At 45.6% G+C, this 16,737-nt stretch overlaps 2 protein-coding genes across 6 annotated transcripts; both read right to left on the bottom strand.

Moving 5' to 3' along the window:
• Positions 1 to 7,209: 7,209 nt before the first annotated feature.
• Positions 7,210 to 11,764, bottom strand: LOC133166516 (kynurenine--oxoglutarate transaminase 3-like). 5 transcript variants are annotated; one of them, XM_061296479.1, is made up of 14 exons: positions 11,707 to 11,757; positions 11,528 to 11,590; positions 10,452 to 10,521; positions 10,305 to 10,369; positions 10,082 to 10,226; positions 9,650 to 9,886; positions 9,448 to 9,570; positions 9,261 to 9,381; positions 8,898 to 8,974; positions 8,530 to 8,616; positions 8,267 to 8,456; positions 7,974 to 8,047; positions 7,763 to 7,849; positions 7,210 to 7,656 (listed from the first exon to the last, which is right to left on the bottom strand). In XM_061296479.1, exons 2-14 carry the CDS (start codon positions 11,548 to 11,550, stop codon positions 7,588 to 7,590), a joined length of 1,368 nt encoding a protein of 455 aa, XP_061152463.1. In that variant the 5' UTR covers positions 11,551 to 11,590; positions 11,707 to 11,757; the 3' UTR covers positions 7,210 to 7,587. The 5 variants fall into 5 exon arrangements, with proteins under 5 accessions (XP_061152463.1, XP_061152464.1, XP_061152462.1 ...); XM_061296480.1 differs by having other exon boundaries at positions 11,559 to 11,590; positions 11,707 to 11,747; XM_061296478.1 differs by lacking the exons at positions 10,452 to 10,521; positions 11,528 to 11,590 and having other exon boundaries at positions 11,707 to 11,764.
• A 110-nt stretch (positions 11,765 to 11,874) lies between these two features.
• On the bottom strand, positions 11,875 to 16,715 carry LOC133166518 (kynurenine--oxoglutarate transaminase 3-like). The gene is made up of 11 exons (XM_061296483.1): positions 14,732 to 16,715; positions 14,425 to 14,566; positions 14,042 to 14,278; positions 13,840 to 13,962; positions 13,652 to 13,772; positions 13,329 to 13,405; positions 13,126 to 13,215; positions 12,880 to 13,066; positions 12,705 to 12,784; positions 12,213 to 12,299; positions 11,875 to 12,110 (listed from the first exon to the last, which is right to left on the bottom strand). The coding sequence occupies exons 1-11, from the start codon at positions 14,812 to 14,814 to the stop codon at positions 12,042 to 12,044; spliced, it is 1,296 nt and encodes a 431-aa protein (XP_061152467.1). The 5' UTR covers positions 14,815 to 16,715; the 3' UTR covers positions 11,875 to 12,041.
• Positions 16,716 to 16,737: the final 22 nt, after the last annotated feature.

The following is a 16,737-nucleotide window of genomic DNA, read 5'->3' as shown; positions in this document are numbered from 1 at the left end:
GAACACCGAATGAATAGGACAATCGGGTGTAAACATGTGTACAGAAGATCAGGTGGATGAACCTGGCTGAGGTTAAATTTTAAAAAAAAACTTTTTTTTTTTTTTTAGAATAAACGGGGACCAAGATGAAATATGCCTTTACTTTTCACACGTGTGGACGCAAGGTCAATGGTGTGTTTCTAGTTCCACAATGGTCCACTCCCCTTGCGGGGAGAAGCTGGTCACCGTGATACTGGTGGACGAATCCTCCATGGGCGAGATGAGCTTGAAGGTTTCCCTCTCCGGGGACAAGAAAGACCTGGCGTCCAGACAGTCTCGGGACAAAGACAGCGTCTGCTTGATGAGGTACTGTGCCAGGTTCAGCTCCTCTGGCACCGGGTTGATCACGCCCAGATTGGACTCCTGTTGCGAGAGGAGCTGCCTGAGAAGACTCCAATCCCGCTTGGCAAACTCGCTGCCTTTGTCCTCAAACTTTTCCTGTCCCGTTGTGTCCTTGTCCGAGCGGCGCACGAACGCGTCGCCCGCGTCCACCCCGTAAATGGGGGAGAGGAGGGCTTTGCTGGACGGCGTCCGCTCGGGTTTGCCGTCGCCTAGATCCGATCTGTCACAAGCAATGTCGCCTAAAAACAACTGACAATATTGCAAAATGACAAACTGTGTCGGCGGGCAAAATAAAGCGACGGAGGTGTGCATTGAATGCTTTTATTAGCTTTAGCAGAAACAGGTGAACAAGACCAAAGACAGCATGCAAAATCCAAAAGACACTTTGGCCCAACCATCCCCACCTAAAGGAACCTTATTCGGCCTTTGTTTTGGAAGCCTTTTCACGTGCCCCTCCATATAAAGGCCGCCCTACGCTTTTTGCTTTCTCCCAAACATCGCGGGCGGCGAGCGCAACAGATACAGAGGGAGGAGGGTCATTATTCCCGTGACTATTTGAAAATGGGCGGCGACCCGACAATGCCGCAAAGACAAAAACACCGACCGGCCGGCCGATGACTTCCCCGAGCAAAGAAAGAAGCAATAACAACCAAGAGTGCTGTTTTTTCTTTTTCAACTTTTTGCACCTTTTCTTCTTTCTGCGTGCAGCGGTGGGTGGGGTGGGTTGGCTGCTCGTAGGGCGACGGCGGTGGCTCCCCAGCTGACGTCTCCCGGCCGGGCACGAGCTGCGGACAAGCACAAAGACAAAACGGCGCCTTTGTCAGCAGAGCACGCAAGGAGAAGTGGAGCCGGTGCGCCGACCGACCTGGCGGCTGGGCGCCGTTCCGCTATCTAGTAGCACAAGAGGCAAAGCAGCGCGTGCAGCAGGCTCAGCGTCAGCAGCAGCGCCGGCGAGTAGGACGCCGCCACGGCGCCCCCTTGCAAAAGATGGGAGACAGGCAAAAACAAGGTCACAAGGTCACAGGGCCACAAGCCCACAGGGCCGTCGCCACTACTCACCAATCAGTTCCAAGTCGTAGCCGCTCGACTGGTCTGTGCCGACCTTGCACGCGTATGTGCCTGCGTCCATCTTCTTAAGGGCCTTAAAGACCACCGTGGCGCCGGTATTATCGACCATCACGGCGTCGTTCTTGAGCCACACGAAGGTGGTGACGCCGGCGGCGGGGGCTCCGTTCTCGGTGACGACGCAATCCAGGGTCAATTCTGTGCCTGTCTTCGGTATGCCGCTACTGCTGGCTTTGACCTCAACCAGGCGGCCCGCCTGCTCTGGTTTGCTGTCGTTGCTCTTTGCCAGGTCCTTCCCCCCGCCCGGCTGCGGGAGTTGGGGGACTGTGGAAAAGGCGGAATGGCACGACGCAGCAAAACCTTTCAGAGCCCAAGAGCCGTTGGCGAGGGCTTTGAGCCGCAAAAGCGCCTGGTGCCTCGTTGCGATGCCTGCCCGCCACCCTTCTGCCCGTGAGCTGGCTTTTTGGTTTCGCTTTGGACGCCGCGGTCCCCCACTGAGGGCCCGGCAAGACCACGCGAAGGAGCGAGACACGGCCGGCGCCATCTTTGGAAAGGCCCGAGGGCGCGCTTGGCGAAAACGACTGACTACGAGGCCCCATGAGACTTGTCGGTGACATGCAACCTACCTGTAATGCTCAGTGTGATGGTCTTATGGATTGTGGTGGGTGTCGTGCTGTCTTTGGCTTCGTACTTCCCCTCATGAGTTTGCTTCACCAGGTTAATGATGTCCAAGTCACCGTTGACAGACGTGCCCCACGCCGTCGGAACAGCGGACTCGTCAAAGATCCATGTGACGCCGCTGGGCTGTCCAGACTTCAATCGGACGTTTTTGCCCTGATCGACGGTGCACGTCCCGGCCGTCTCAGGCACCGTACACACAACTGGCAGAACGAAGAGCAGAGGCGGCACAGGTGTCACTCGCACGCACGACTCGGGTCCAAGTTGCTAAGCAAAAAGTACTCATTGCGCTTGCTGACTCGGGCGACAAAGACACACATAACGCACTCCAGTGCAAAGCCGTTTGACGCGGCAACTTTTGTCTTCCCCAAACCAAAAGTTCTCTTTCGGGCCGCGACCCCTTTTGGGAGGAATCGGCAATCATTAAATAATGGGCGCCTCTTTACACTGGCAAGAATAAACGCGCGGTTTTGTTTCGCTTTCTGAACGAGTCGCCCGAGTGGCAACAGCAGACTCACCCAAAGGTTGGACAGTAAACGTGTGGGTTTTCCCTAAGTAGCTGGCAGTGTACTCCCCGGCGTCGCTGTCTGCCACATTTTGGATCTTCAGGGAGTACTCGGTTCCTGAAGCGGTCACGGCGTACCTGCCACCATCTTTGATTTCTGTCAGGCCTTGGAACCATTTGACTGTTTCAGAATCTGGGGCTCCTGTGGCTTTCAATGTGAGGTCACTGCTTGTCTCGCACTTGCACTGCTCAGTTGCACCCTGTGCGCTCGAGCAGTCCGCTGGAAAAGCACAAGGGAACGAGGCAGTGTTACTCGAGCGGGCTCTGCACTCAAGTCCAAGTAGGCAAACAAGACTGCTCAAAGTGCTGATTCGACCGTGGAGCGGCTCGTGTGCCAAAGTAGCGACAACTGGACCGTCCGGCCAACAACATTGAACTCAAATCCACTTTGGAATTGATCAAGTCTCTGTTAAACATTGTGCGTGTGTGTGTGTGTGTGTGTGTGTGTGTGTGTGTGTGTGTGTGTGTGTGTGTGTGTGTGTGTGTGTGCGACAAGACATTGGTCACATGCAGCAACGGGAGCTTTGAAGATGTATGCGGGCCCTAACGCTTTAATTTCACTCCGTCACGTTCACAACAATAGCGGGATAGAATTGTCCATTGTCAACCCACCTGTTTTATTAAGACGCGTCAGCAGAGGTGGTCCTGGCTACTTTTGCGCCCCCCCTAACAAACTTTTTGCAGATACAATCGACCCGACTGTCAGCAACAAAATGACACTACGTGCGTGACATAAGGGCGCAGACTGAACAGAATTGGGATGTTCCTTAGCTGGAAAAGTGGCTTTTTTTTCCCAGCATATTGCGGCCCTGGGCGGTCGGTCGCCCATATTGGCCGGTCGGTCGCCAATATTGGCCACGGCAAAAACCGGCCCTGCGCGTCAGCTAAGCGACGGCTTCCTCCCTTGGCCCAGGCAAGAGCGACTGTCTCCATTCTCCGCAACTTGTGTGCGCGCTGGTTGGCTCGATCGCGCGTTACCTGGCGCGGAGGAGACCAGGGGCAGCGGCGGCAGAAGCAGCAGCAGCAGCAGCAGTCGGGACGGCCCCATCTGGTCGCGATCAAGCGGTGTTTCCTCCCTTCGGCGAATGCGTCGACTGCGGCAGGCGACAAAAGTCCAAATGTCTGAGTCAGCTCACTTGATCGGTCGAGGGACGGAGGACGAGCACGTGGGAGCAAAGCCGACAAAGGCTGCATGCTTTCGTCATTATCGCCCCAAAAGCACGCTTTGAAAGTTGACGAGTCTTCTGCATATTTGGCCTTTCTGGATTGGAGGCGCTGCGCGGCTTTGTGGCGAGCGGGGTGGAGGCGTGAGGCACTCAAGGACCCCTCAGTCGATGCAATTACGCAAATAAAAGAACTCAGGGTGCGACGGACGACACGCGTCCTCCAAGTGGCCTTTCGCCTAAAGGAGACGGACGGGCCCGCGAGGCTTCATTGGGTTTTGAGGCATTCCAACCAAGCGGCTCTCAAATAGGTTCATTTCTCGAGGCATGCAAACCCTCCTGCTGGTCAAAGATGCGTGTTACAGGAGTAATTCAATGACAATTACATTCACCTTCATATTTTGCTTCATGATGCAAAGAAATACAATTCTCTCTGCGTGTGCATTCGCGTGTAGGAAGTAGAATATCGTGTTTCAAAGTGTAAATACCATCAATATCTACAGTTTCTCTCTGCGTGTGCATTCGCGCGTAGGAAGTACAATATCGTGTTTCAAAGTGTAAATACCATCAATATCTACAGACAGTAACAACGTTGACATGATCAGCGAGCTTGAGGATTGTACCCACCCCTACAAGTTTAGAGTCTATCACTCTGCATATTTGGCCTTTCTGGATTGGAGGCGCTGCGCGGCTTTGTGGCGAGCGGGGTGGAGGCGTGAGGCACTCAAGGACCCCTCAGTCGATGCAATTACGCAGTGCTTCTCAATTATTTTCTGTTACGCCCCCCCCTAGCAAGAAGAAAACTATTCGCGCCCCCCCTCCCCACCGTGACTATCCTAACTTGTCTTGTAAGTCGTAAAATGTTGCACTGTCGCAAACGTGACAGAAGTAACAATGAGAGCGCCACTGCCCCCTGCTGTAGTAAACGCGCAATTACACTTTATTCTAGTACTGCCAAAAAAAAAGCCTGTTCCCCAGGGTCACACGCGCCCCCCCAGGGGCGCGCCCCACTATTTGAGAAGCACTGGCCTAGGTGACTGATTCACAATTTGGTTTTGTCTGATATCAGAGATTAAATAAAGAAATCCAACTGGCTGATTTGTTTTAATTGAGAGGGAAAAAAAACAGCAAAAGCATTTCACTAGCTGACCAGGAGATGGCGACAGCGTGGCATCTGAAGACCATGGATTGTTTGTTCTGCTATAGCCTAGGTGACTGATTCACAATTTGGTTTTGTCTGATATCAGATATTAAATATAGAAAACCAACTGGCTGATTGATTTGTTTTAATTGAGAGGGGAAAAAAACAGCAAAAGCATTTCACTAGCTGACCAGGAGATGGCGACAGCGTGGCATCTGAAGACCATGGATTGTTTGTTCTGCTATAGCCTAGGTGACTGATTCACAATTTGGTTTTGTCTGATATCAGATATTAAATAAAGAAAGCCAACTGGCTGATTGATTTGTTTTAATTGAGAGGGAAAAAAAACAGCAAAAGCATTTCACTAGCTGACCAGGAGATGGCGATAGCGTGGCATCTGAAGACCATGGATTGTTTGTTCTGCTATAGCCTAGGTGACTGATTCACAATTTGGTTTTGTCTGATAATAGATATTAAATAAAGAAAACCAACTGGCTAATTGATTTGTTTTAATTGAGAGAAAAAAAAACATCAGCAAAAGCATTTCACTAACTGACCAGGAGATGGCGACAGCGCGGCATCTGAAGACCATGGATCGTTCTGCTATGCCGGTTTAAAAAACAAAAAAAAAAAACGTAATTAGCTAGGGGTCAAAGGTCAAAGTTTACGGTTCAAAGTTCACCCAGGGGTCAAAGGTCGGTTCAAAGTTCACGGGGTCATGTGCACATTTTCGATTTTTAACTAGAGTTGAAAGTTCAGGGTTCAAAGGTCACCCAGGGGTCACCACGGGGTCACCACGGGGTCACCGCGGGGTCACCGCGGGTTCAAAGTTCAGGGTTCACTTTTTTTTTTTTTTTTTTTTTTTTAGGTTAACCTTTATTTAACCCAGTGCTTCTCAATTATTTTCTGTTACGCCCCCCCCTAGCAAGAAGAAAACTATTCGCGCCCCCCCTCCCCACCCCGACTATCCTAACTTGTCTTGTAAGTCGTAAAATGTTGCACTGTCGCAAACGTGACAGAAGTAACAATGAGAGCGCCACTGCCCCCTGCTGTAGTAAACGCGCAATTACACTTTATTCTAGTACTGCCAAAAAAAAAGCCTGTTCCCCAGGGTCACACGCGCCCCACTATTTGAGAAGCACTGCAATTACGCAAATAAAAGAACTTTATTCTACATTCTCAAATGGGGGTACGTGAAAATAGTTTTTTTTATGAGCAAATCTTTGATTATAAAGTTATCCATTTATTTTGTAAACACGATCTTATTTATTTATAATTAAGTTAATTTATTTATGTGAACACATTTTTAGTTCTGTATATTTTATTTCCTTGCAAGAGATTATTACGATTGGAACGATTCATATAAATTAGCAGGATTCTGCATACAGTATTTGAGTTTTGAAAGGGTTTACGCCTTCTTGGTGGTCACTGTTTACTGTTTATCTTTTGTGTTTCTCTATGCAATGTCTGAAACATAAATATGTCTGTCAGGTACATTGCTACAAGTTGCGGAGAGAGAAGTGGAGAGAATCGAGTACAAAAAGTCTTAAGCTACAGGACCAGATGGTGTTCCATTCCTTTCCACTCAGGGGCAATGTTAGCCCTGTAATATATTGTTCATAATGTTCTGGTTGAACTTGAATAAATCAAACACTGATGGGACAATGCTGTACCTCTTTCTTTTCGACCAAAAATGTGTTGCGCCGGTCAGGGGGTACTTGGCTGAAGAAATACTTCAAAGGGGGTACGTCACTGAAAAAAGTTTGAGAAGTTTGTCAAGTCTCCATTGTAGAATTGTAAAATTTAATCATACTGTAGACTCTACAGTAAATTTGACGTTGATGTGTTAAAGGTTTATTTCCCATTAGGTACGCACCCCCCCCCCCCCCCCCACACACACACACACAAACACAAGAAAACCAGATTCAAACAAAACAAACAAAATACTAAACATCATCATCGCTTTAAAGTCCGCTTTCCAGGCGCCGCTGGGTTGGACAGGGTTGTCGATATGGCTTTCTTCCACCGGGAACGGTCCATGGCCATCTCGTGGTTGATGACGAGTGCCTAAACATACAGTACAAAAGTGTTCAGTACATTATTTCTTTGCAACTGTTGTGCTTTGTCTCCCTCCAGTGGCTTGGCAGGTAAGCTGCAAGCAGAAAATATCACTCGATTCAAGACGATCAATGCTCGGCAACAAAGTAGGCCAAGAACGTGATTGAATGTTCTTTTGACTTATTGGGACACCGCAAACTAAATACTCGATTGATGTAACGGACAGTACGTAAAACTTAATGTACTGGACTGTTTGAAAATGACATTTCAGATAAAGTATGCACATCTCTATAATACCCTAACATAGAAAAGTTCATTTACTATATCAGTAATTCAAGTATTTCTTTGTTTTAGGAATATGACAACATTAGAATTCATTATTTTTACTATAACTAGGCAAAGAGGAAGCAGCACAGTTGCAAAATATGATAGGGCAAAGAACCAAAGCTTGAGGCACTCCAGTGGTTTCCAATAGCTAAACAGAAAGATGTTTTATGACCCCTGCAGGGTTAAAATATAAAAAATAAAAAAAATCTTCAGCTGTTGCTTCCAGACAAATTCCAATTCTTCAGGATGAGTTCTGCCGCGTCCAGAGTTTCATCTCTCTGTCATCAGAAATCCCAAGAAAAATGAATATATACGGTAAATAATAATAATACTATTGAAATACATTTGTGCTGTTAACAACATTTTCATCAGCTTGATGTTTACCTTGATGAAGCAAAGACGAATATATTTCTCAAAGGCCTTGGTGGATTCTTCCCCAACAAATGCAGTGACAGGAATGGCAGCCAGTTTCTACATCACATATCACATTATTAAAAAACTATATCAATAAAGATTAATGTAGCGGCCCTCGGAGTGTTTTTTAAAAGTAAGCCCCTGAAGCCATTTTTACTTTGCAGCATGAAATTTAATTTACCTTTTCTTTAATCATCCACTTGACAAATTTGTAATCGTAGGCTTCGTCGCTGGCCATGTGAGACAGGTCCAAATCTACAGGTGAAACAACAACAACAACAAAAAGACAGATGTCAATAGCAGTTCCTTCCACCCTTAGAAATGCTATCCTTAAAAATAATTGATTCATTGAGCGTTTATTTTTGCCCAAGCCTGATGAGAGAATATTGTGAAACGCTCATCCTAGCAGTGACAGTTGTTAGCACTGTTTTTTTCCCCCCCATTTGGCTGGCTAGCGTTAGCACACAAGCTCACTTAGCGCGGAGACGTCAGCCAACATGAAGTAACCCCCCTCGGGGATGATGGGGGACAGTCCAGCCTCCCTCAAGATGTCGGCCAGGCGGTCCCGCTTCCCCTCGAGCTCCTCGGCCAGCGACGTGAAGTAGCACTCCGGCTGACCCATCAGCTCATAGTTGAGGAGTAAACCTTGCGCCACAGCCTCCTGCCAGCAAAACAACTCACGGTTATAATTCGATAATTTTTTAGGTTATGTTGCCGCATTTTCCCCAACTTTCCTGTAGTGGCGTCGGGCAGGTGTACAGCGTGTTTTGCATGACGGTCTGAAGATGGCGGATCAGGTGCTCGGGTCCAATGGACCAACCGAGCTGAGAGAAGAGGCGACAATTCCAACATTACTCAATTCAGGAAATCAAACAGTAAAACAGTAAAAACACATTTTAACGCAAACAAAACTATATTCGATTAATCGATAGAATAATCAATTCTAAAAATATTGAAATATTAGATAGTGACAGCCCTGGAAGAGAGAATGCCCATCCCTCGTCGTGAAAAAGTTTACTGTTTGGGGTTCAAGTAGCAAATTCAGAGTTTTAATCAAACGACATGGCCATGGATGAGCATTGAACTGTTCAAAATGGCGTCTTACTTTCCATCCGGTGACACTGAAGGTCTTTCCCGCGCTGCCGATGGTGATGGTTCGATCCCACATTCCTGGGAAAGTGGCTGCAAAGATCCCAAAAGTTTCTGTCAGTCAATTAGCCTTTGCTTGCTAGTAGTAGCTACCATAACTATAAAAAAATTTTTTCAATTTCAACACTATATCAATGTATTTGTTATAATCCATATAATTAAGATTAAGCAATAATTTAATAAAATACATGCATGTTTTTATAATCCATATAATTAAGATTAAGCAATAATTTAATAAAATACATGCACATTTGTAACTGAGTTTACAAACATCTTTAAACGCTACTATTTCAAAAAAGCAGATTCCAACCTCACGTACCAATTTTATGGTGCTGGTGTCCACGATAGACCATCCACTCATAGACCTCGTCACTGAAGCACAGCGTGTCGTGCTTGACGCACAAGTCGGCGATCATCTGCAGCTCATCTTTGGTGAAGACCTGCAGGAAGAAAAAAATCACCTCGTCAGAGGCAGCACCCCGATTAGTTTTTTTTGTCCAACGTGCCTTTCCGATAGGGTTGTGGGGGGTGTTGATGAGGATGGCCTTGGTCTTGGAGTTGAATTTACTGGCCAGCTCCTCTGGGTCCAGGAACCAGTCAGCGCTGGAGGTGGTTTTCTGCCCAGATTTCTGCCACATGGAGAATTGTGCATATGAATCCATTTCAACTGTTACTTCAACATTTTGGGAAGTGTATGATTGTTCTTACAGGTCGAAGAGGTATGAGCACAGGTTTACCCCCCGCCATGCGGACCATGGGAACGTAGCAGTCAAAGAAGGGTTCTATGATGATGACCTCATCACCCTCCTCCACCAGAGCCTGTATGGTGCTGAACAAGGAACCGTAGCCGCCCACCGTTACCAGGACTTCCTTGATAGGGTCAACGGGACGCCCGTAAACTTTGCCGTAAACCTGAGAGAGCGCCTTCACCAATGTGGGGTGCCCCTGAAGTCAACAAGACAGACAATCATGGTTGTGTTAGCCAGCTAAAGCTAACAGTATGTGTAAAATTGTGATTTGATCAGATTAGCTGGCTAAATTTAATAGTGAATGTTAGAGAAGTGTGTTGCGCAATTGATAGTTGACTAAATGGTAGCGGGATAATGCTTACTGTGACTATGAAGCAGAGGTGCTACTCACAAAGCCTCGGGTGTACTGGTTCATTTTGTCCACCGACACTGCCTGCACCAAAGCATCCTTAACGTATGGTGGCAGTGAAATATCTGGGAAGCCTTGACCCAGGTTGACTACTGAAGGATCCGCCGCCAACGATGTAAACGCCACCCTGGGTTTTACCACCGTAAACTCATTTTACTGTACTTACTTGTCAAACAATAAAAAAAAAAGGCTAATGCTCACTCACCAAACATTCTTGTCCAATCCTTGGATCCTCTTGGTGTTACCATGTCGAGACGCCATCGGTGTATACTGCAACACACCAGTAGTTTGCGTTGTTTTGGGGTAGTATCATGCCATGCTAAGCATTGCGGCCACTGTTAGTTATTTATACCTGTGACGTAGAAAAACTTCTTCGGAAAGGTAACCTGCAGCAGAGTCTGAGCTGCCTGGCAAGGCTCATTCTGCAATTTAATAATTTAGTTAACTGTGTTACAATAAAACTACGATAAAGCAAAACCACTAGCATAATGAATACTTAGCATAATGTGGTGAACAAGATCTCATTTGTAGAGCTATACTGTCTTCTAGGGGTTGTCTATCAATATAATTGTTTATTGCACTAAGCAATTAGTGCCATTTCTTGTTCTATGGTTATGGTCACGCTTTACATTAGCATCACGCACAACAAGGCCGAATGCCATGTCAGATGTCGGTGTTCATATTAGAAAAAAATTGCCCCGCCTAGATCCAAGCCTATTGAGTATAATTTCTACCTTGCAGTCAGTGAGCAGTCAGTGATTAAGTCGCACAAGCCACAATTTGTCTGCATAGGAAAATCATTTTTTCTGTGACAGCAAAATGCATCATTTGATTTTCTGACTATTGTTTTTCACTATATGAAAATTCTGTTTTGAAAAATATATTTAAAATGTTTTTTTTCTGTCCATAACTAGGCCTGGATGTTATATATTTTATATATTATTATTGCGCCACTTTTCCCTGAGCGCTTCATTATCATTACTTGTAGTAACGTGGAGATCCATCAAGCGGCACTGCTGCGTATTAAATGCTCATAAAAGACGATGAAAAAAGATACAGGAAGTAGCCACCGTCCCGCAGCCGCGGACAGTTATTGATCAGGGTCATATATGAACGGATATACTGTACATATCATATAAGTTCATGGGCGCAGAGCGTTTCAAAATAAAACGTATCAAGTCACTCCCTGGTTATACGACAAAAAGATGTATTCGTAATTATTAGCACTATATGGCCCACTTTACCGCAAAAGACGATCTGTTTGAAGGCTTTTAGGAAATAAACGTCAGCTAAGCGCTAAAGTCATTTACAGATATTCTAATCGGAGTAATACTGGCGCCTCTCCTGTTCCAACAAAAATAAACTCCGAATGTTTTACAATGTTTATTTCACAAACAGAAGGACAGAGACGTCTGCGGCGACCCCTACCTAGAACAGGAAAATGGATGCATTCACTTACAATCAAGGAAGACGTAGTATCGTCACAGCCACCTGAACATTTTTCAAATGCCTTTTAGAAATATATTTTTGAACAGGGGGCCGATGAAGTATTACAACGTAATACCGTGGGACTGTAAAGTTTTTTAGGAACGAGAAAAACGACTTACCTCTTTTCTATCGACGGGTAACGATTGCAAACCTCTCTGTTCTGTTTTTATGCGATCACTTGAAGGCACCACCATAGTACCACGTGAGCGGCAGAAGTCAAGTTTGTCGTGATATTTGCTTTTTAAATTAAAAAATAAAAATAATTTTATGCATAAAAATGATTCATGAATTGACAACATGTCTTCACAGTCATTGTAGTGAACAAATGCATTGCAATACATTGAGAGCTTCTTCTCGTATACGAATAACTATAATTTATTTCCTTAAGTTATTTAAAAAAAAAAAAAAGAAAACACCTTTGAGAGAGTTTACTGATCATTGATATTGGTCGTATTTAGGCATTGGTTCTGGTTGACTTCCACTTTTTCAGGATCCGCTCAGCTGCATCCAGAGTATCATCACGCTGTTGGGAATGAATAAATAAAGGAAAAAAATAATAGTTTACAAATTGTAATATGTATATGTATGGTTCCAAATATGTTGTTTGTTGGTGTCTGTCATTTACCTTGAAGAAGCAAAATCGAATATACTTGTCAAAGGCAGAAATGGAATCCTCACGAGCAAACGCTGTCACGGGAATGCCCAACAGTTTCTACAGAAAATGTGGGTTGGTAAAGAAGTTGGTTCGTTAGTTTGCTAGTTGTTGTGGTTACTTTTTTTTAAATTGGTTGCCCATTTGTTGGCTTGCCTGTTTGTTTACTTGGTGGTCGGTTGGTTCGTTCGTCAGTTGTTTATTTAGTCATTTTGGTATAAATACCAAAATTGGCTTGTCAGATGAGTTGACTGTGTACTAGTGTCAGATTGTTACTTAGTTGGCTAGTTATTTTAATTACTTAGTTGTTTGATAAAAAGAGCCTGCCATCGGCTCTTCTTCCTGAGATAAGTCGTGTTGACACATGGTGACGTATCAGCCCGAGGTGACAGAGAAGGTAACGCTCGTGACACCACACGGGACAGCTAAGTTGTTGTCTCAGTGCATCACGTCAGCTTACTTCACCTTTTCTTGAATCATCCATTTTGCAAACTTGTAGTCGTAGGATTCATCCTTGCCAATGTTGCCACGTGGCAGGTCTTTAGCTAGAAAGATGAAGTGGGTCTTGATCAGCTGCGCATCGAGCAACCTAAGATGGCGACCTGTGCTTGGTCTTTATATCGGTCTGGCGAGAACTCACAGAGCGCTGACACGTCCGCCATTATGAAGAGACCTCCCTCGGGAATGACAGGCAAGAAGCCGGCCGTCTGTAGCATGGCTGCCATTCGGTCCCGCTTCCCCTGCAGCTCATTGGCCATGGCCTTAAAGAAGCACTCCGGCTGACCCATCAGCTCGTAATAGCGCAGTAGCGCTTCCGCTAGCGCCTCCTGCGGGAAAACGTAATGTCACAGTGCCATTTATGTCTGGTACCGTTCGGGACGCTTGCCTGCAATGGGGTGGGGCAGCTGATCAACACGTGCTGCATGACGGTCTCGAGATACTTGATCAGGTGTTCTGGTCCGATGGACCAACCGAGCTAGGTTGGGCGACAGTTACAGGAGAGCAACCTCACTGGACACTAATTACTGAATCACACGAGGTTTTCGGATTTGATGACTTTGAGCTGTGCGGGATTAGAGGCAGCAATACCCTCCATCCGGTGATGCTGAAGGTCTTCCCAGCGCTGCCAATGGTGATGGTTCGATCCCACATTCCTGGAAAAGTGGCTGCAAAGATGCCAACATTTTCTGTCAGTCAATTAGCTTTTGCTCGTTAGTAGTAGCTACCATCACACCATTTTTTCATGTTTTTTTTTTTTCAATTTCAATATGTTAGCAATTTATTTGGAATAATCCATATAATTAAGATTAAGAAATAATTTAATAAAATACATGTACATTTGTAAATGTTTTGAATTTACAAACATCTTTTAACGTTAATACTTCAAAATAGCAGATTCCAACCTCACGTACCAATTTTATGGTGCTGCTGCCCACGATAGACCATCCACTCATAGACCTCGTCGCTGAAGCACAGCGTGTCATGCTTGATGCACAAGTCGGCGATCATCTGCAGCTCATCTTTGGTGAAAACCTGCAGGAAGAAGAAAATCACCTTGTCAGAGGCAGCACCCCGATTTGTTTTTTTATGTCCAACGTGCCTTTCCGATGGGGTTGTGGGGAGTGTTGATGAGGATGGCCTTGGTCTTGGAGTTGAATTTACTGGCCAGCTCCTCTGGGTCCAGGAACCAGTTGGCGCTGGAGGTAGTTTTCTGCCCAGGTTTCTGCCACATGGAGAAAAGTGTGTATGAATCCATTTCAACTGTTACTTCAACATTTTGGGGAGTGTCTGATTGCTCTTACAGGTCGAAGAGGTATGAGCACAGGTTTACCCCCAGCCATGCTGATCATGGGTACGTAGCAGTCAAAGAAGGGTTCTATGATGATGACCTCATCACCTTCCTCCACCAGAGCCTGCATGGTGCTGAACAAGGAACCGGAGGCACCCATCGTTACCAGGATTTCCTTGAGGGGGTCAACGGGGCGCCCGTACACCTTTCCGTAAACCAGAGAGAGTGCCTTCACCAACGATGGGTGCCCCTGAGACAGATGAGACAAGCTAACAGGGATGGCTTTGGATTCTTAGTCTGGCCTTAGACATTAGGAAAAGTGTCGCTGGTGTTTTTATTTTTTCAAGCCCATATCCTGACTTGAAACTCTAGGCTAAAATTCTACTCAAGACTCACAGCCCCCCTGGTGTACTGGTTCATCCAGTTGACAGAGGCGGTCTTCACCAGGGCCTCCGTGATTAGCGATGGAACCGCCGTGTCCGGGAATCCTTGGCCAAGGTCGACCACTCCGGGGTCCGTCTGCAACCAGGTTTGTGACCTGGGAAAGATCAAAATGCGTATTCTTCAGCGATAAGCCACAAGTCAACACAACATCCGAAGCTCACTTTTCCCTATGGTAGAACCTGTATTCCAATTTCCTCTTTAAAACCCTCACCATGAGTACATGACCATAGCTTGAGGTTGTCATCATCACCGCACTCACCAGATGCTCTTCTTCAGTCCTTGGATTCTCCGGGATACTCCGCGTCCGGATGCCAATGATGTGTACAGGCGAGAAAAACTCATTCCGAAAGTTGTTATGCTAAAAGCAGCTTGACAGAATTATATTGGTGGACTTGAACCTCGGTGAGCTGGCGTTCAAGTGAAATCGACTGCACACACCCACCCCATCCGGATATTTGTTTGGAAGTAATGAGATGTATGATGTTTGCAAGGCATCATTTGCAAATTACACATGCAAAGAATTATAACTCACACAAGTACAGTAAATGTCGCCCAACAGAATTGCAGTTCCCCCGAATTTTGAAGCCATTGTTTTTATGCCATGTCATGCAACAACATGGCGGGCAGATCCAAGTGTCCTGGAAAAGATGCAGTATAAGGAATAGCATGCGTTTGACATATGTTAGCATTAAGCTAGCAGACCAAATTACATGATTTGCTGTGCAATTATTCATCCAATCATTTTGGGAGCTGCAGCTTGGCCGAGCTGACTTTGGTGGAATAGCACACGACATCTCACTTTGGACTGGTCACCAGTCGGTTGCACTGAGAGATGACCAGTGGCGATTAAGTAGGATTCCTGCACCTTAATCAGGTGAATGTACCACTACCAGGGGTGTCAAACTCGTTTTTTTCGCGGGGCCCATTGTAGTCATAGTTTCTTTCGGAGAGCCATTATGAGTGTCAACCCAAATAAATGTATGAGCACCTCATATTATATACAGTATAAGCTACAAAACAAACTGACAACATGTTTTCAAATCAGACTCGTAAAAACTGGTCGAATATTAAAAAAAGATATTTTTAAAAGTGAAGACAATTTGCAATTCTTGTAATGACACGAATTTGAGGCACAATTTGTCTTCGCGGGCCACATCAAATGATGTGGCGGGGCGTATGTGACACCCGGGCCTTGAGTTTGACCCCTGTGCACGACACTATTAGTGACGTGTTTCAAAATGGAATGTCTGAAGGGCCACTGCAATGCTACTGTATGCTAATGTGGGAACTCAGAGCAAAAAAAAAAATCGGGTGATTCCTATAAAAAAAAAATTGCAAACCATATTACACATTAAATAAGTGCTGTAACAGATAAATTAGTTGAAAGATAGGAAATATACGTTGATTAATCCATATTTATTGGAAATTGCTTGTGTTAATTCTAATTTAACAGACCGTAATTAGATCCAGTAAATCAGAGGTCCCCAACCACCGGGCCGCGGACCGGTACTGGTCCGTGGGTCACTTGGTACCGGGCCGCCAAGCCACACAGAATTTTTTTTTTTTTTATCGACGATCAATTAATTCAGGTCAAGACACTCGTCCCGGTCACGTGACATGTTTCCCCAGTCGAGCCCGCAAAGCTAATATGTGGCGACGAGGCTAACTAACCAGGCAGCGAAGCATTCAAAACTGCTTCAACACATGGACCAAGCACCCTGCAATAAAAGACAAACCTTAAATCACTTCGGGTGTCATTGTCTCCCATTACGTCTAGATGGGACCGGCTCGTTTCTAAGAAACAAACTCAGTGCTCCCACTAATTCAAGGTAATGGTGAGTTTTATTTTTGTCATTTGTACTTGTTTTTATGTCAGTCGTATCATTTTATTTCATCGTATTTATATATTTATTATAAATGTATTATTTATTTATTCATATAAATGTATTATTTATTTATATAAATGCCGGTCCGCGAAAATATTTCTGACATGTAACCGGTCCGTGGCGCAAAAAAGGTTGGGGACCACTGCAGTAAATAATGAAAAACAATACATACAAGCATATAAATGACGCATCAACGTTAGGGTGATAACCAACGAGATGCAAGTTCACGTTCGAAGAAATACACTCTTCATTGTGGCCAGAGGAAACCTCCACAGTCTCCACCTGCTCGGCCAGGCTCGACTCGGTTCGTCTCGCCTCATGTTTCTCGCGCGGCAGTCCACGCCCCGATCCACGTCCAGCCCGCCTCCGTTCATGGCGC

The sequence above is a fragment of the Syngnathus typhle genome, linkage group LG14 (genome assembly GCF_033458585.1).
Source record: "Syngnathus typhle isolate RoL2023-S1 ecotype Sweden linkage group LG14, RoL_Styp_1.0, whole genome shotgun sequence".
NCBI classification, from domain to species: Eukaryota; Metazoa; Chordata; class Actinopteri; order Syngnathiformes; family Syngnathidae; genus Syngnathus; species Syngnathus typhle.
This window is presented reverse-complemented; position numbering and strand designations above follow the sequence as displayed.

Bases quoted from the DNA above. Each gene is read 5' to 3' on its own strand.
- LOC133166518 (XM_061296483.1), bottom strand. From the start codon at position 14,814: ATGAGTTTTTCTCGCCTGTACACATCATTGGCATCCGGACGCGGAGTA. The intron at 14,279-14,424 runs GTGAGTCTTGAG...CATCTGTCTCAG, and splicing joins ACCAGTACACCAGGGGGGCT to GGGCACCCATCGTTGGTGAA. The intron at 13,406-13,651 runs GTACGTGAGGTT...GCATCTTTGCAG, and splicing joins GCAGCAGCACCATAAAATTG to CCACTTTTCCAGGAATGTGG.
- LOC133166516 (XM_061296479.1), bottom strand. From the start codon at position 11,550: ATGCATCCATTTTCCTGTTCTAG. The intron at 9,571-9,649 runs GTAAGAACAATC...TCCATGTGGCAG, and splicing joins TGCTCATACCTCTTCGACCT to AAATCTGGGCAGAAAACCAC. The intron at 8,457-8,529 runs CAGGAAAGTTGG...TTGTTTTGCTGG, and splicing joins ACACCTGCCCGACGCCACTA to CAGGAGGCTGTGGCGCAAGG.